This window comes from Tetrao urogallus (assembly GCF_951394365.1).
Source record: "Tetrao urogallus genome assembly, chromosome: Z".
Classification (NCBI taxonomy): Eukaryota; Metazoa; Chordata; class Aves; order Galliformes; family Phasianidae; genus Tetrao; species Tetrao urogallus.
Window position 1 is genome coordinate 73,572,304 of NC_136816.1, and position 18,961 is coordinate 73,591,264.

At 43.5% G+C, this 18,961-nt stretch overlaps 1 protein-coding gene across 3 annotated transcripts in view; it reads right to left on the reverse strand.

Moving 5' to 3' along the window:
• Positions 1-18,633, reverse strand: part of ST8SIA5 (ST8 alpha-N-acetyl-neuraminide alpha-2,8-sialyltransferase 5) — a gene marked incomplete at both ends in the record, with an annotated part of 30,753 nt that extends 12,120 nt beyond the window's left edge. For 2 of the 3 annotated variants that reach the window (XM_079548083.1, XM_079548082.1), the window contains one exon: positions 18,503-18,633. In XM_079548083.1, the coding sequence (XP_079404209.1) occupies positions 18,503-18,633 (131 nt within the window). Of the gene's footprint in view, positions 1-7,804; positions 7,913-18,502 lie in introns of all 3 variants that reach the window. The other variant, XM_079548081.1, reaches the window with a different exon arrangement.
• Positions 18,634-18,961: the final 328 nt, after the last annotated feature.

An 18,961-nucleotide genomic window follows, 5' to 3' on the forward strand; every position in this document is an offset into this window, starting at 1 on the left:
GCTTGAAGTGCGTCCTTCAACACAGGATTTTATCACTTCGACTTTGCCCAGTCCCAAACCAACCACTGTGATTCAGTGAAGGACAGAATCCTTGAGACCAAGAGGAAGGATCGCATGCTGAGAAACGGCAGGAGTAGAACACCAAAAATTCTTAATAAGGAAGTAAACTGATTACAGTCAAGAACTGTAGAATCATAGAATCACCAAGGTTAGAAAAGACCTCCAAGATCATCTAGTCCAACATTTTTCCACCAAACCAAGTCCCTCTGTACCACATTTACATGATTCTTGAACACTTCCAGGGAAAACTTAGAGGTGAAAGAAGCCTAATAATCTTTTAAAAATGTGACTATGCTGAAGTATGCTCATTTACTTTTCAAGGCAATAAAGACATTTTTATAAGTTCTGCAGAAGAAATAATGAATTTGAAGTGTTGTATAACTAGTGATTAACCTGGGAAAAGACTTCTTCAGCCCCCAGAAGGAGGATGGAAGTCATCAACACGACTGGTCTCCCACCAAAGCCCCTGGGCTCTCTTTCTGACTCAATTATCCACCTGGACATTCAGCCTTTAGTGAAGATCAGATAAAATCCATTGCACTGTTACATATCCTGTGTGCTTGTGGAGCTGGAGCTGAGCAACTTGTCTATTAGGAAAGTTGCTCCAGCTGAAACTAGTTGAAGAACTCATCTGGTTGAGCAAGGTCAGAGCTTGATGTACTCCAGATAAATTCCCAAAGCTGCCTTCATAAGACTTCCGCTCAGATGTGAAACAGCAAGTAATCACATGGGAAAGCTGGCTGCAATCCATAGCATAGCAGACAAAGATATCATTTTATGAAAAAGGTTAAATTTCCTGTATTCTAGAAACTCTATTTGGTCACTGCTTGTTTTTCTAGTCCACAAACAAAAAAAAAAGAGAAGGATGTGCTACTGATGGACAGAAGAACAAAGAGGAAAGGGCTGCACAAAAAATAAACGACTTTTGGTTCTTCAAGGAAACTCATGAAGCAGCAATGCATTTGTAATAGTTGTAACAGTATAACTACAGGCCGATGAGCCTCACCTCTGTGGGAATATCATGAAACAGATCCTAGAAGCTATGTGAAGGCACATACAAGATGAAGACGAGATTCAACAGCCAGCATGGCTTCACCAAGGGCAGATTGTGCCTGACCAACCTGGTGGCCTTCCGTGATAGAGTGACAGCTTCAGTGGATGGGGGAAGGGCAATGGATGTCATCTATCTGGACTTCTGCAAAGCCTTTCACATGGTCCCTCACCATGGAGAGGTGTGGATTTGAAGGACGGACTGTTTGATGGATTAGAAATTGACTGGCTGGATGCAGCCAAAGGGTTGTGACCAATGGTCCTGTGTGCAGGACTGGGTCCGGGGTGCAGGCCGGTCACAAGCGGTGTCCCTCAGGGGTCGGTCTTGGGACCGGTGCTCTTCAACATCTTCGTCAGTGACACAGATGATGGCATCGAGTGCAGCCTCAGCAAGTTTGCGAATGACACCAAGCTGAGCGGTGCAGTCGATACATTGGAGGGAAGGGAAGCCATCCAGAGGGAGCCTGGAGAAGTGGGCCATGTGAACCTAAAGAGGTTCAACAAGGGCAAGTGTAAGGTGCTGAAGTTGGGTTGGGGCAGGTATTTATTTATATTCCAGGTATTTATACAACTGGGGGAAGATCTCCTTGAGAGCAGCCCTGTGGAGAAGGAGCTTGGGAGTCCTGCTGGATGAGAAGCTGCACATGAGCCAGCAGTGTGCGCCTGCAGCCCAGAAGGCCAGCTGTGTTCTGGGCTGCATTAAAAAAGGGGTGGCCAGCAGGAAGAGGGAGGGGATCGTCCCCCTCTGCTCAGCTCTTGTGAGGCCCCATCTGCAGCACTGTGTCTGAGACCCCCAGTACAGGAAGGACGTGGAGCTCTTGGAGCCGGGTCCAGAGGAGGGCGCTGAGATGATCATAAGGCTGGAGCAGCTCTCCTATGAGGAAAGGTTGAAGGAACTGGGCTTGTTTAGCCTGGGGAAGAGAAGGCTCCATGGAGACCTCATTGTTGCCTTCCAGTACATGAAGGGAGAGTATAAACAGGAGGGGGAACAGCTATTTGTGAGGGTGGATGGTGGTAGGACAAGGGGGAATGGTCTCAAACTGAGACAGGGGAGGTTCAGGTTAGATATTAGGAGGAAGTTTTTCACTCACAGGGTGGTGAGGCACTGGCACAGGTTGCCCAAGGAGGCTGTGGATGCCCCATCCCTGCAGGCATTCAAGGCCAGGCTGGATGTGGTTCTGGGCAGCCTGGTCTGCTGGTTGGTGACCCTGTACACAGCAGGGGGTTGAAACTGGATGATCTTTGTGGTCCTTTTCAATCCAAGCAGTTCTATGATTCTATGATTCTGTGATTTCACCAGCCTACAGCTCAGAAAAGCACAGGGCTGTCCTGTCAGCCACTTCTCCCAGTACGTCACCTTTTCCAGTTTCCAGCAGTCACTGGGAGTGTCAAATTCATGGTTTGAAACTCAGGCTGCAAATGCTGATGATGCTACAAAATAATTCTTTCAAGGATCAAATCCTGTTTCTTAACACCAAAAGCACTGGGAGAGAACTCTTTCTAAGTCCCTCGATACTGAATGCCCAGAAATGAGATGCTGCTTGCTCTGACGTTCTCCCACTTGCCTAAACAAGGCTTTCTTCTTTCCTAAACTTCATGTCTCTCACTGCCACCTCACTTACAGTTGAGCAGCTCATTGAGCTGGCAAGTGAGAGGCAGATGTGACTCCCAAGCACATCAGCTCATGCTTAGGTCTTTGGTCATCTGCAGCCAGGCTGCTCCAGCTTTGATTGGAAGTCAGCTTTGTTTGATAGTGCTGCATGAATTAAGCCTGAGACACGTCTTCAAGTGACTCTTGGATCAAGGCACGGATTCTTCTGATAAATCGCACAAAGGTTTTAAAATATAATTGAATGTCACTGTCGAGCATGTTTTAAACAAGACCATTTTCTCCTGCAAAAACCTCCTTCCCATTTTGCTTGTTCCTGCAGGGATGGTTCTGCACTGCTCATGATGAGGCTGCAAGAGAGCAGAGCAACATGTGAAGGTTTGGACCTGTCTCTGCAGGAAAGATCTTTCCAAAAATACATGTTGTTCAGAGACTAAGAAATGAGAGCAAATACATGAAGATCTGTAAGTTTCTATTAAAGATTCTATTTAGATTCTACTTAAATTCTATTAAAATTCTGTTATTAAGAGAAATGTCCAATCTGCAGTGTCTGCACTGATCAGATGGGCAGATCTATATCTAACTCAAGTCTAGACTCACTTTGCCCATTCGAGAATCTTACAAGCTAGATAGAGCTTAATTCCAAAAGCGTATGGGGACTTGCATTCATTCAGCTGGGCTAGCACAGATCCTCAAACCTTTTCTGCAAAACAATGGATCAGGTGGAGTGCACCACAGCTACAGGGGCTCTGGGAAAATCCACACAGTGCAAAGTAGGTGCTGACTGTAACAGAGAACTTATTGCGAGTGAGGGACCAAACCTTGCCGGACTTTACCTCCATTACTAATTCTATGTGACTCACCCAGTTCAGCTCTTTTGCAACAGCTGTGGGTGGAGCAGCTGTATAATGCGTCACCTTCAGTACAATTTATTGGAGAGTATATCAGATTGGAATTTTGGAGGAAGCTTCATTGTTTCTTTCTTTATCACAATATCAAAACAACGTCAGCACCTGACAAGCAGTTGGATATGCCAGGGAGCTCTCTTTTAGCAATGCCAGTTCTGAACTCTCCAATTTTTTAATAAACTGCTGTTAGGCTGTTTTAATCAATCCTATTCCTATCACTTTGATTGAAACAAGCCACCGATGGTGTTAGCCATAGGGCCTTCCGGGAGGCATAACAAAGCACAAGTCAACACTTATACATCAATAACATATCAAAAAACTCATTTTAGGTTATGGTTTTAAGCAACGCATTTTTTTTCCCCTTTCTAGTTCTCAAGATTCTAGCATCTTTGAGTTCAGTACTGTGAATTAAGGGATCTCCTCAACTGCTCTGCTGGTCCGTGAGGTCTCACGGCTCACACTCATCTTGTAAGATGCGTATTTGATGAATTCGGCTGACTGCACTTTCTGTTTTGCAGCCACTGAGGACAAAGTTTCATATTTGCCATGACGGAAAATTCAGTGTATAAACCTCTGGGCCCCAAACCATACAGCTCACCTCCTCCTTCACCCATCAGCGACTTCTGAGATCTCACTACCTATGTTCTGCATTGACCACATCTTCAGCTCAGATAGACTGAAGGTGGCAGAGATCACATAATGCATCCAGTGGGACAGGTGGACCATCAGACCATTAAGGCAGCTTGATCTTAGCAACAAGCGCTTTAAGTTTGAAGGTTCACAGTACCATTAAGTTGAACAATATATTCGCGTTGGATGTTAGGAATAATTTCTTCCCAGAAAGAACAGTGATGCATCAGCATGATCTGCCCAGTGAAGTGGTGGTGTCTCCATCACTGGAGGTGTTCAGGAACCATGGAGTTGCAGCACTTGGGGACATGGTCAGTGGGCGTGGTGAGGTTGGTCTTGGGGATCTTATCAATCTTTTCCAACCTTAATGATTCTGTGATTCTATGTGTTTTTCTAGATCTGCAGCAATGTCACATGCATGGAAACGAACCTACTGGTGCTCAGAAAGTCCCAGCAAACACAACTCTGTAGGAAATCTACACACAGCAGTATCAGCTAACACAAAAGGATTCACATTCACTGCACCACACACTAACCCAAATTCATGGCATCATTTTTTATCTCCTGGGAATGGTTCTATGCAGGCCAAAGAAGTGTCTAAATCCTCTGGGATGAAAAGCCTCATTGGTTACCTCGGTTACTGTGGGACAGTAGAGCTGCCAGCAACTGAAGTAGGGCTCATTTTGGAATTCCAACTGCAAGCTACACTTAACTTCGTATTTTAGTTAATGTCTGAATCAGAGTTCCTACTCAAATCAGACAGCATGATGTTCTTCACTTTTGTGCTGTTTTACCCTTCTTGAGCAGTCTTCATTATTCATTGGCTTTGGCATGGCCCCCACTCTTATGAAGTCTGTCTTGAAATTCTTGCAAAAATGAAATTATTTGCTCAGTATGCCTTTTGCTTTGGAATTTCTTTATTTGCAACTAATAAATCCCTTGCAAAATGAGCGATGAGTTATTAATGTCTCAGCACTGTACATTAAATTACATCACTAAAAGACAATGAGTAGTTATAAAACACAAATGGATCAATACCAGGCATGTATGAATAAACACGTATCTATATGCATGAAATACAGGAATGACAGGAGCCAACTGAAGTAACATCTATTTCAATTACCAGTTTTAAACACTAAACCTTCTACAAAGAAGGAGGGAATAACACACAGTGAAATGCAGAGCCATGCAATGAGAGGTATACAGTGAGCATGCTGACATGTAATTAGTTTTGTACTCTTTAGACATCTCTCTGGAGATGCATAAATACACACAAGTAAAATCAGGCAGGGAAAATTCATTCTGCAAGTTTTCTTTCTGATAGAAAGAATTATTCATTAGAGGAAGGCTTGCTTTCAGATGATACCAACAGTCTGATGTTGGGTGTTATGCTAGGCCTCTCAGGAGATGTCTAGTGGTAACTCAGCAGGAAAGATGATCAAAGATAAACAGCAAACAGCTGATGACACAACTCTGCAGTTATTCACCATGCAGCCTCACCTCCATATCTACATAGCTCTATTTTACTTTTCTGCATACTTCACTCTCAGACAGTAGACAAATGGACAATGTCTGTAATGCATTTATGCGCAATGCATGTCACAGCCAGACCTGTCCCCAACCTGAAACCCCATCTTTCATCTCCACGCTTATTAGCATATTGACTTTGAAATCTGCTTATGTCTATCAACATTAACTGCATAGAGAATCACAGAATCATAAAACCATTTGAGTTGGAAAAGACCTTTAAAGGCCAGCTGGTCCAATCCCCCGGAAACGCACAGGGAAATTTGTACCTAACTCATGCAATTAGATACTGTTTGTATAAAAAAACACTCTTCTCCTGAACCTCCTCCTTGTTGAAGGGGCTAAACACATTGAGAACGGCACTGCTGTTCAGTGTCATCCAATATCATATGCATTTTGCAGTCAAAGGTTTCTCCATCCCACAGGCAGTGATGGTTCAATTGTTCCTGCCAAGGGCACTTACAAGAGGAAATCTATATTAATTCTATTCTATCTCCAGGAAGACATCTGTCTTTGTGCCACATTCAGTTTTCTTTTATGCCAAGTGCCCTGATCAAAGACTTTGAACACACAGACCGTAGATGCACTCACTAAAAAAGCAAAAAAAAAAAAGGTATAGACGGGCAGATGGATCCATACATAAAAACAGAAAGAATGAACCATTCTTCTCTGGTTCTGAGCTAAATGCTGCTGAGAGGCCGTCTCTTTCCACAACGCTTCCTTAATGAGTGGCAGCAGCAGGGATACAGATCCCGTTACATGAAAGAGCCATACAGGAACTGCAGACCGCTGTGATTTGGTGAGATGGGTGATTTTTGGCAGCTCATGTGCAGTACTTCCTCTGGCTGTCGAAATGCTATCAGCTGCACAGCTGCAGTAGAGAGTGGCTACCAAAATACACTGTGATGGCATTTCACACACAACACCTAATTTAGGCAGGGAGAGCATTATTAATGCAAGCTTCTTGTAATTATTTTTCTTTTCTTTAACTTACAGTGTTTCTAAAGTTTCCCTGCTATTTATTCAACTCAGTACTATACAAGATTCAGGTTATTTAATTTCCTTCAAGTCCATAGGAACTGGGAGGACTACGCAGTGAAAGGTCCTTTCTAAACCACCCACAGCAAGGTTTCACCACAGTGAACCCATCCTCAGCTCAGGTGGATTCTCGATAGCAGAGGGCATCATAACCCAACCAATGGCCCAGATGCATCATCATACATTTGTTATTAAATACATGGCTGTAAATGTACATTGTGCACTGAACACACAGAGCTTTGCTCCTTGAGGTAAAAGTGCAGGAGTTTGTCCTGTACAAAAGATGAAAACCAGGCACCCTTCCTTTACAGGAAAGGGCCCTTTCCTGTGATTGATATTCTAGGAACTCGTCCCACATATCAGCCCCATACCTGCATCAAATTTTGCACACAGTGATAGCCATAGAGCTCCCTGTGACAGCTGCAGTGTCTTACCAATGCACATGGCCTTTCATGGCCTTTTATATACAGATCAGTCTGAAGAATCCTACTATAAATTAATAAAAGTGCAACAGCCAACAGTGCATCAGCACTTCTTAAATCATCTTCAGAATACTAAATGTAAAGGAAATATTCTGGTCTTGCTTTGACAGACCATTTTTCCACTATGAGGCACTGGACTGATTTCAAGTTAAACTATGTTTCTTAGAATGAGCATTCTACCATAAAGAAAAGCCCTTCCCAATCAAGTACACTTTCCCATACTTCCCTGTATATTTACAAATGGCCATGGTGGAGAAATGGGAAAAGGAGAGGCCAGGACACAGATGTCACCATCCTGCTCATCTTAAGGGTGTTTATGGCATATTCTAAATGGCCCCAAAACCTGGGTGGGCCAGCACAGCATCCCCAGAATCTTCTGTGATGTGTGAACAGCATCCGGCAGACAAATCAAACTGTAAATCTGTTCACATAGCCTGTGCTCACACTTGTTCATACACAGAGCAAGAGATGTCTGCAGTCATCCCCTCCGGTGCCAGTACCTGGTGCCTGTGTCACTGCCACTCTTCACTGCTCCGTCATCCGTGAAATTAAAGGTGCCGGTCCAATTGGCCAATTCCTCTCCATTCTGCCAGCTAAACTGCAGCCCTCTAGCAAGAAAACGAGGCAGTTGGTATTTGATACCATTCATTAGGTTAAGTCTATCAGCACAAGTTCTCACGTCCTTTTTCTTAAGACAGAAATGTGACTAAGACACAAACATTGTCAAAAACAACAAAAAGATATCAAGAGCCACAATTCATTACCTTAGCAGTGCAAACCATTAATTTTCACTTCCAATGGACTCTACAAGCCCTTTTCTGAAAGCACCACCAGTCACCCCAACCAAGCAAAATGGAGGGCCAGTGCTCAGAACCACATACGGATGCATGAAGCATAGTGGAAATTTCAGTCCCAGAGTACAGAAAGCTGTGGACCGATGTGGAAAACTCTAGGGTCAAAGAAATAAACCCTCCAAGCTTCAACTTCACATCTACTGTAGCTATTATATATGGTGGGACTTGGGTTCCTCCTCTAGCCTCTTCTAGCCATGCCACCAGAGAATTTATCATTGTTTGCAGTAGTTGATGACTTCTCTAAGTCACACCATATTGCTGCTTCCCCCTTTTTGGGAAGAGGATATGTTTTAAGCAAATGCAAATGATCACAACCATCACAACTCCCCATTTTCCAAACTTTCACAAATTTACTGCATATCCCAGGGTGCCTGCATTCCTCAGATTTCAGCAGGAGCTGGAACTGGATGGGCTTTAAGATTCCTCCCAAACTAACCATTATGGGATTCTGTGACTGCGAATAATCTATTCTGTAATCCTGGGAACCCCACCTAAAGTAGAAATCGAATGCATATTTAAAAAAGTTGGATCTGAAGAAACATTTGACAACACTAGTCAAATCCTTCCGATCGCTCAGAAGACAACGAATTGTTATTTTTAATCTTCTCCATTTTAACACAACTTTAACAAAATGATTTCAGAGGGCTGGCAGCTGCACTATGAACATTCGGTGCTGCCAGTACTGCATGCTAACTTCCTGGCAGGGCTGTGCAGGAAGCAATCTGACAGCCTGCTTTGCCCAAAAGAAAGGGCATCCAGGACCCCACTGGGTCCACAGGTAGTCACAAGGACTCTCAGATCCCATCCATCCTCCAGTCTGACTGGCAGCAGTTAGCAGCCCTGGAAGATAAAGACAGACAAGGGGCATTAAAAAAGGAATTCTGAAGGAGGTAGGGAGTGATCTGAGCTGAAGACGGAGATGGCATCCCGTCCACTTGTAAAAGCACATCCAACAGTGTGTGGGTTATACCATAATGCCAACAGGTAAAGCAGTGCTATTGCTCATCAGGGAGTCCTACGCCTCTGACATTGCTCTTAGCTTTAACCAGCTGAGGTTGCCCCAGGAGATGATTTCTACAAAGAGGATGGTGCGAAGAAAAAAAAAAAAATCCATGAGAAAATTCTCACTTTTACTAAGACACCTTCACTTCAGGCTTGCTGAAATAACACTCATGATGCACCACAGTCTAACACATTATGACACTCACGACTCCTTTGGAGAAGTGTTTCATTTCAATGTAAATGTCCTTAAAAAAGACAATTTAAGCCCTTAAAAATCTGCCCCTATAGCAAAATATATGATGAAATCACTCTCCAATCCCTCCTCTCATTGGGACTTTTTGGAAACACTGTGTCCTGCAGCTGAGGAAGTTTACAAGAGGACACACATATCTTGAGTAAGATCCAGCAGGAGATCAGGAAGATTAACACTGAGGAATGGTAGATATGTCTTGTGAAGAGCAGCTTAAAATACTTAGCTTTGAAATGGTAGAATGGGATCTAACTGAAGCACAGAAATATCCAACGAGGGCAGAGGGTCTGCGTACGACGTTTCTTCCTCTAGATGGTAAGGACACAACCTGAGGTGGTGAGCTGAAATTGGGATCAGGAGCAAGCCAAGTGTCTGACCTTGAGCAAGACAAGAGCAATGGACACAGTGCTTTTCTCTAACAGGTTCTATAGAGCTTGACACCATAAGAGCTTACTTATACAACCACAGCTCATAGGACTGTGTCTCACTGCAAGCCTGAGATTAAGGTAAAGTATGGCATTTTCTGGAGTGATGATAAACCTATTCCTGCTAGTAAGAAAAGCTTTCACAAACAATGACTTGGAGTATTAAGACTGAGCAGGATGAAACATTTAATAACACTGACCTGAATTAATTCTGTTCCTAACAAGATTACTGCAAGTTTTACCATTGATTTCAATCAGCCTTGAACCAGGAGATTGCAATTTTGAAAGTGTATTATTTTCTGATCTTCTATTTGTGAATTTTAAGGGCTAATAACTCTTGTCCAGATCTGCAAACAGACTGAGAAAACATGAGAGTGATGGACTGCTCCAACAGTATATTCTGTCAGCTAAACTCACTCTCAAAACTAGCTACACCTCAACAGGTAGACAAAGAAGGGGTAAGCTGAACTTTTTTGAGTCAGAATTGCAATAGGAAAGCACGTGCAGGATGAGAACATAGAAAAGGCAGATAAAAAATAAGCAGGACAAAAAAAGAGGGTAAAAGAAGATTAAAAGAAAGAGAGGAAAGCAGAGGAAATTATGTAGAGGTTTCCTTTGTATTTTAACAGTGTCAAAGATTAAAAAAAAAATGAGAGCCAGGGATAATCCGTAATGATTACCATTGTGGAGCTACCCTCTGTTCAGTGTGCCTTCATGTTATTTCCTTCTAAAATTAGCACATTTCCCTAACAGGTGAGGCTGATGATGACAAGTGAAGACCTTATAAATGATGTAATGACCAGAAATAGTGATAGTGTCCTGTGTAAATTTCTTATCAAGGAAGTTCTGCAGTAGCCAGATTGAGTGCTAGTTGATGGACATCATTAACCAGAATGGTGAGGCCGGACTCTTTTCAGTGGTTGAGTGGAGACAGGACAAGGGGAAACGGACATCAGCTGCAGCATAGGAAGTTCCGCACAAACATGCGCAAGAACTTCTTTACGGTGAGGTGACGGAGCACTGGAACAGGCTGCCCAGGGAGGTGGTGGAGTCTCCTTCTCTGGAGATGTTCAAGACCTGCCTGGATGCCGACCTGTGCGACCTGCTGTAGGGAACCTGCTTTGGCAGGGGGGTTGGACTCGATGATCTCTGGAGGTCCCTTCCAACCCCTACAATTCTGTGATTTTGTGATTCTGTGAACCACGGGACATGCCCCTAAGATATGTGAGAATGAGTAGTCTAGACCTGGTGATGAACAAATTCAAGCTGGAATTCTTGGCAACACAGACCTTGAATTTCAGGTAAATGTCAAAGCAACAGTTTGATTCTAATTGTTAACTGCAAATGTTGAATCAGTATGTGGTCAAATAAATGCTGCTGTAATGTAAGAACAGAGGGAGAGGGTGAAAAAGAGCAGGAAAATTAACGGAGCAGTGGTAATTGTGAAGGGCTGTCAAGACCAGCTGTGGAAGCAGCAGGGAGCAAAGCACAAACCCACCGCCATCATCCAAACAAGAAACAGCTCCTGCACAGCAGATGTTTGGAGATTAGAGCAATGGTTTCCCCAAAATCCTTGTGCCCTTGAGAGGAGGAATTGAAGACTGTGGTGTTAAATGATCATGCTGCTCTCTTTGAAAATGGAAAATGATCCCCCCAGACTAGTAACAGGGATGTCAGAGGGGTACAGCAGAGTCAGATGGTTAATCACCTTGAGATCCAGTCCCTCCTTTCCTGCAAAATAGGGAAAATGTGACTCACAATGTCCACAGGGCGGACGGAAAATATAACAAAACCAGTGGTATGCACAAACAACCTGCAGATTAGGGTGATTGAAAACAGTCACTGAAATGAATCAGACCTAGATTTGGTCACTGAAGACAATTACATTAGATGGCAGCAAGTGAAAGCAAAGTCTTATTTCAGTGGTTTATTAAAAGCCACATCTGCATTCAGTGAAAATAGATTGGAATCTGACTTGTCAAGCTTAGAGAATTTCTTATTTCTCCAGTAAAATCAGGGAAAAAATACTCATATTTATTCTCACCATGTTAGCAGAGAGCAATATGAAATAATATGAATAACGTGGAATAATACAGACCCCATGATCCCATATCCACTTGGTTACATCAATTGGCCCATACTGTGCTGTGTGAAAGACAAGCCTGGCTTTGCATGTTGGATGGAAGCACTAGTTATAGAGTGGTGGAGGAGTATATTTTGACTAGCACAAAGAGCAAAATTGGAAACATAGGTGGGAAGCTTCTGGATTATAACTGCTATTATACAGGCAAAAAAAAAAAAAAAGTTTTGTTTCATATAGCACATATCACTTCTTGGATAAATTTTACATCAGATATTCACATGCGACTTCTCAAAAATCTGATTAAAAATTACTTCCCAAGAAAGATGAAAGAAGTTAAACATTCCTTTTCTATAGCTGGAAGATACATATCCAAGGAGTAACACAAAATAAGTGCTTTGTTACAAGTGTTCAAAATTAAAATATCATTTGTAATCATTAGGGGAAGCACAACACCCATCACAGAGTGAGTTGACAGTGACGCAGTGAATTCATCAACAGAAAAGACTGATCAAGTCCCAAGCTCAGACTGCAACATGAAATCACAAATACTGTAAGATGGCAACAAACTATGATATTGGAGGCTAGAGCTCAGTGCAAAGATACCTGACACAGCATGGGTGCCAAGAGAAATCTCACCACAGTGTGAGAGATCTGACTGAGCTAATTACTATGCATCTCATGTTTCCAAGGCTAATATATTTAGTACCAGGTCAAGTGTTCCTACACAGTGCTATATTCTCCAATGTAAACATACCCCCAGAGCTCAACTGTACTGAAGAAATGGGTGGAACATGACAAGCAACACTGTTAAAATCAGTGTTTGTACTGTATTACAGCCTCATTAGTAGGCAATACTCTTCCTGTGTGTACAAGCAGCAGGACTCATCCTACAGAATCACAAACATTGGATAAGACTTCCAGTATCCCCAAGATCAACCCTAACCCACCCCCGCCATGCCCAGTGACCATGTCCCCAGCTACCACTTCTACAAGTTTCTTGAACAACTCCACGGATGAGGATTCCCATTTGTGCAAGCCTTCTTTGCTGTTGACTGGCCAAATTTTTCATCTGGCTGAGCTCTGGCTGCATTTTTCTTATGGGAAGTACCAAAAAACTACTAATGATGGAGCTTGCTGTTAGGGTTTTCATCACAGGAACTAAAGCATAAAGCTAACTAGCTGAAGAGGACATGCAAGGACAGTGACTACTTGCAAGGCCAGTGGGAATGCAAAATGGATGCGAGCAGTGGAGGGCAAAGATACCTCAAGGAAATGAGAGGTTAAGTCAGCAATTTGCCTGAGGGAGGCACGGACTGCTGAGCAATGAAAACACTTGAATTAAAAAAACAAGGAGTAAGATGAAAAAGCAATCAAGGGTAAGAATTACGCACAGTGAAAGTCAGAAAACACAAAGCTTTGAGCAGCAATTTTGTCTGAACATGATTTGCAGCAAGCGTAAGAAGAAACAGAAAACCCTATCAGGACAAAAATCAAAGACCAAGTGGCCACGACATCTTTAACAGTGGCCACAGATGTGAGCAGCTGCCACGATGCCACTGCTGACAGGGTCATGAGGGTCACTTTTCAGCAGGTAACAGGACATCTGCAATCCACCACTCCAGGATACAAAGCTTCTGCAGAGCTCCAAACACAATTCAAAATCTATGCAGCTGGTTTGTGGAGAACAGGGATCACCCAGTGGCCACTGGGAAAGAGGAAAGCATCTGTGTGTCACTGCAGTGCCTCACAGCTCTCTGAGCTCAGGAAGGAGCATGGTCTAACACACTGACGATAATGCAATTTGAATATGCAAAATATTGGAATAACTGACTCCCATTGCTTTAAATTACTGTCATCTGAGGAATGGACAAGGTTTGGCAGTTGAGGGACTCGCTTTTCTAACCACTTGAAGGTGCAACACAACGAGGCTAGCAACAAAGCAAGTCTACAGGAAGCAGGGATTAAATTCCTGCCTAATTTCTGCATTAAAGATTGCTTCCAGGGAATCCAAGATAGGAAGCAACATGCCTCCATGCTCTGGTACCAAAACTTTAGCCACTTGATGGTAAGATGGGGATACCAGCTTCCCAAGATGTGGATGCCAGCTCCGTGATCCCCGTCACACCTTGAAATGCTCCTGAGAAGTCTCAGCTTCTCTGATCTGCTGGGATACATCCAGCATCTTCAGAGGACAGCCACATCCTGTGTGTGTTTTCCATGCATACACATATTTGTCCATATAGCTTCAAGACTTTCACATCTCCTGAAGTTTCCAGCACTCTTTTCCTCTGAAGAAAACCAACACAACCAAGAGCTGCTTCACAAGCCTGTCAGGGATTCAGCCAGACGCCTCATGGGTCGCATGTCATTCCACTTGGATAATATTTCTGGTTAGAAACAGTGGAGGCACAGAGATAATTAGATAAATGTGCGTTAGATGAATCATGGGGTGACCTTCAGCTTGTCTCCTGGGAGAAATATTTAAATGGAAAGAAATTTGGCCCTGATATAAGGGAGATCTGATCTTGCGTTACAGCACTCTGCAAACCACATGACTCCTTCAAGATGCAGTCCACGTTTGTTCACTGTCTTCTATTTGCTCCTGCTGTATTTACGTTACCTTTCTTAAGAGGATAAATAAAGGGTTAAATACATCTGGGAGCTCATCTGCTAAGCTACTTCAAAAATACCAAAATGGTGGTATAAACCTATGAGAGTCTGGTATTAATTATAAGGTACAAAGACATACATAGAATGTTTGTTTTTTTTTAAATCTCACTTAAAAGACATAAAGCTTTCAAACAAGGCATTCTGCTGCATGGGAAGGTTTGCTCTTCCTTGCTAAGTAATTCTTTGTGTTTTCATACATGACAGACTCTATAGTAACCACTGCTGAAAGTCTTCAATATCTTTGCAAAAGTGCTCTCACCCTACTCAAAAATGTTTTTAAATGGGCAGATTCACTTCTTCAGCAGGCTCTCACTCTGTGCAGAAGTCAGAAAACCAGTATTCCGTGAAAATCCTGTCAACAGAACATAGATATCTAGCAAAGTAATATTCAAGTATTATTCTATTGATTTATTCCATGCTACAGGTTGGAAGAGGAGAACAGGGACCATTTCAGCAGTTTATACAGTACTGGCAGTTTCCGGATGTAATCCAGGGCTATTCCCTGCTGACCAAACAAGGGCTCACAAAAAGAAGGCCAGCCCTCAGCTGAGCATCTGATCCAAAGGAAAATTCAGCCAAAAGCTGAGCACTGGAGAGATAAGTTAATACAACAGCAAGCAAAAGCTCTGGGTTTAAGCAGAAGTCCACAGCGTTTAACCTACTTTAACAGATCAATCCAGTGGGCTTTTAATCATCCCATTAATCCTAAAATAAAAATAATTACCCCAGAGATCTGTATTAAAGTCCCTTAATTATATCTCATTTCATCATCCTTTTTACTCGGGATAAGGAGCATCATAGACCACAGCTTTCTGAAGTCGTGGAGCTTAACTCTAATTCAGACTTCAGCTGCTATGGGGATGCCTTTCCTGAGAGCACTGCTAAGAGATGGAAAAAAGGAAAAAGAGTAAAAAAAAGGCGGGCAGGACTCTGCTTTCCAAAGGCACATTACAAAGCAGCAGCCAAAGGAAATGAACAACATTTATATGGTAAGTGAAAAATGAGTGAAAACTTGGAAACCTGGGAAAGAGAGAACTTCACCAAGCCTGGAACCCTTCTTGAATTTCTCTGAGTGCTGTTCCTCTCCTGGAGATTCAATCTTCTCTGCAGCCCTACTGTCCCCGTGGGCTTGGGGCATGGCCATGGGTGGATGGAGGGCCACCAGTGTCCATGGGAGCTTGAGGAGTGTTGCTGGCAATGCAGCCAGCCTGTTCTCTACTTCTTCAGCGCAGAGCAGAGCTCACAACCATACAGCTCACATTTCCATCTGGCTCCCAACAAACTGTGTGTTTTCCACTCCTAACAAACACCACTTTGTCCATACCCCTTATGGGGGACCAAATCCCTCGTAATAGAATCACAGAATGATTAAGATTGATCTAAGACCACCAAGTCCAGCCATCAGTGGAGGAGCTGATGCAGCCCCAATATTCTGTCCAAGCTCCCTTTTTTAGCTGCTTGGTTTCAGTCTCGCTGGACATTAGCCATTTCCACCATCTCCTTGCAGAGGAACAAGCCAGCCTTGTGTTATATTTAGGCTCAAAAGCATTGCACATTTAGCAGAAGAGTATTTCAGGGCAATTTTCAGCTTTGCCTAAATACACAACGGAATTTCTTCCTGCTGCCTTGGGAGGAGGCCCAGAGGGCTGTTACTGTTGCAGAGGTTGGGATGATATCAAGCAAATGCTGTCATAAACCAGACAGCATGTTGGATCCCAGCATGTAAATGGCTTTGGGTTTAGGCAGCGTCCCCAGGCTCCAGCTTGGCAAGAGGCTCCGAGGCTATAAATATCCCACTTCTCTGCAAAGATGCTCTCCAAAACCACCACAGACCTGAAGGTGCGAGATGTAACGTGCCCAAGGAGCCTCACAGCTCCTAGCAGGGATTTGTGAAAGAGGAGACTGGGCACAAGTTACAGCCAGTGGCAAGAAACCCAACATCAGTTACTGTAATGCACCTCAGGGAAAGAAGTATCTTCATGATGATGTTATGGTAAGGACGTAGGCTGATATGTGACTTTTTCTGTCCTTAATAACTGGCAGCCTGAGACTGCCACATTCTGAATTGTTATTTCTGCAGCCAACAGAACTAGCACTGCCCAGCAGAAAGGACTCTGAGTGCTTTTTCCCATTAAGTGAGGGAGAAACCTGCCTGGAGATATTTTGTGTGAGAAAAAGAAGGAAAAATGACAAATCATCACAAGCTGGATTAAAAAGAAACAAAAAACAGCCGTGTTTTGCAGTCACAGAGACAAAACGAATGCACGATTCTTTGCCTGAGCTCCTTGAATGGCACTGCTCAAAACCAAAGCTTTTCCTAGCAAATCTAGGAATTGAACATCGCTCATTTTGCATTCCATGCTGGCTGTCCCAGGGCATGTGGTAGCACCCAGACTAACCCCAAAAGAAAGTCTTCCGTTATATCTTCTCACTATTGTATTTTCACTTGGCCATTTCTCACTTCCATCTCTACTTGGGATCTATCTGTCAGCACTAATCCTCCTGCAATCACTTGCACATAGGAAAACCAGTTACTGGCTCCAAGGCCTACAGGACAAATTGGAAAAGTAAGGCAAAATGAGACCTCACGTGGGTATCAGGTTATCCTTGTGGCAGCAACACCATCCTGGTCTATCTGATGGGTTCCTGCAGCCCTCAAAGACAGAGATTTAATACCTCCTTAGGTAGCCTTATGCTTTAGAAGTTTTCTCTTTTTGTGAAACAAATCTTTTATGTTGTAATTAAAACACATGACTTCTTGTCACCCCATGAGCTGTCACCGAAATGTGCTCGTTACCTTCATCTTTCCAAACACTGGATATTTCAAGATGGTTATCATATCTCCCCTCAATTTTCTCCAAGGTAAACAAGCAATTATCTGCTGTGCCTTCTGCAATTCAGCTCATTCTTGCTCTTTTCCTTTGGTTCCTTCCAATCTAGTCACATCTTTCTGTAAGGGAGCTGCCCAAACCATCACCCCTCACCACTGAGCATGGCACACGAACTGCTCAGCTAACCCACAACACATCTGTCCATACATATTAACACTACGCTTGCTATTTCCCCTCTTGGCAAGAAATGTTTGCTGATTTGTCAGTATTTTCCTTGCTCTTAGCACTGCAAATCAGGAGCCAAACCATTGATCTCTTTTGGCGAGTTACAGCTCAGTTCCCATAAAAAATTCCACAGCAGCTGCCTACTTACCTCAGAGCCCTCAAGACAAACATTCCCCGTTATAAAATCGTATCAGCCATAACTCTTCAAACTAGATTTAAGCAAAATAAACTCTGCATGGGTCGAGTTTAAGTACTTGGAGATCCCCACTGGTTTTTGCTGTAACACGAGCAGCACTGTTTCAGATCAAAGGCTGATGTGCTCTACAACACAGCAGCTTCAGCAGCAAATTCACTAGAATACAGCAGGGAAAAAAACAAGTGCTTTCTCTGCTGTTTGGAATACTAGCATTGTTATGCTGATTTTAGGAATGGCCTTGGCATGTTTGTTTCTAACAACGCCAAAGTTTAAGCAGTAACCATGCTGCCTTAGTTCAACCTCTGAAAGCATTTCAGCTTCAACTTACGTGGAGTGAAAAGCCTGGATGGCAGGGTCTGGTCAAAATAAAAATTCAGGTGGCACAGTTACATCCTAAGTGAGACCCAGTCTTTAATAACAGCTGAGAATTAAGAAAAACCAAGGTGAAGATATCCTAAAAGCATGAGTCAATAAATGCCAATAACACAAGTCAGTACAAAATGCCTCATGCTGTTATTAATAATCAAACAGACACTGCAGATGCCGGATACACTCTCCCAGACCGACAAGAGGTTCGTACTGCCAGCACAATGCCAGGAGGTGGTTCAGACCAGCAAAACTGGTTGGAGAAGGCAACTTTTCCACTCAGTCTCACCCCTTACCTTTTGAGATAGTTCCTCCCGTAGAGGATCTGCTGCAGCAGGGTGACCACAGCGAAGGCGCAGATGAAGATGAAGAACAAAGTTCTGTTCCCCAGCAAATCCCTGCCCGACGAGGGGTCTGTGTATCCCATCCTTAACAGCTGTGGGATCTCCGTTGGGTATGATTCAGTCCATGGTCACCTTCACGCTTGTTTTGCAGGGCAGCCAAGGGGAGCTCCAGGTGTCTGTTCTTGGAGCAACCCAAGGACAGGGCATCCCATTGTCTGCCCCCTCCGTGCCTCTTTGGCTGTCAGCTCCAGGACTGTGCGCAGTGCTCCCACGGTAAAGTTTCCCAGAGATTCAGACGTGGCTAACATCTAAAACCAGAGCTCTTTCAGCGCAGGCAGTGCTGTGCAAGAGGCATTCCACTCCCACAAAGCCTCTCTCAAAAACCCGCTGCTAGCAATTACCTACTCCAAT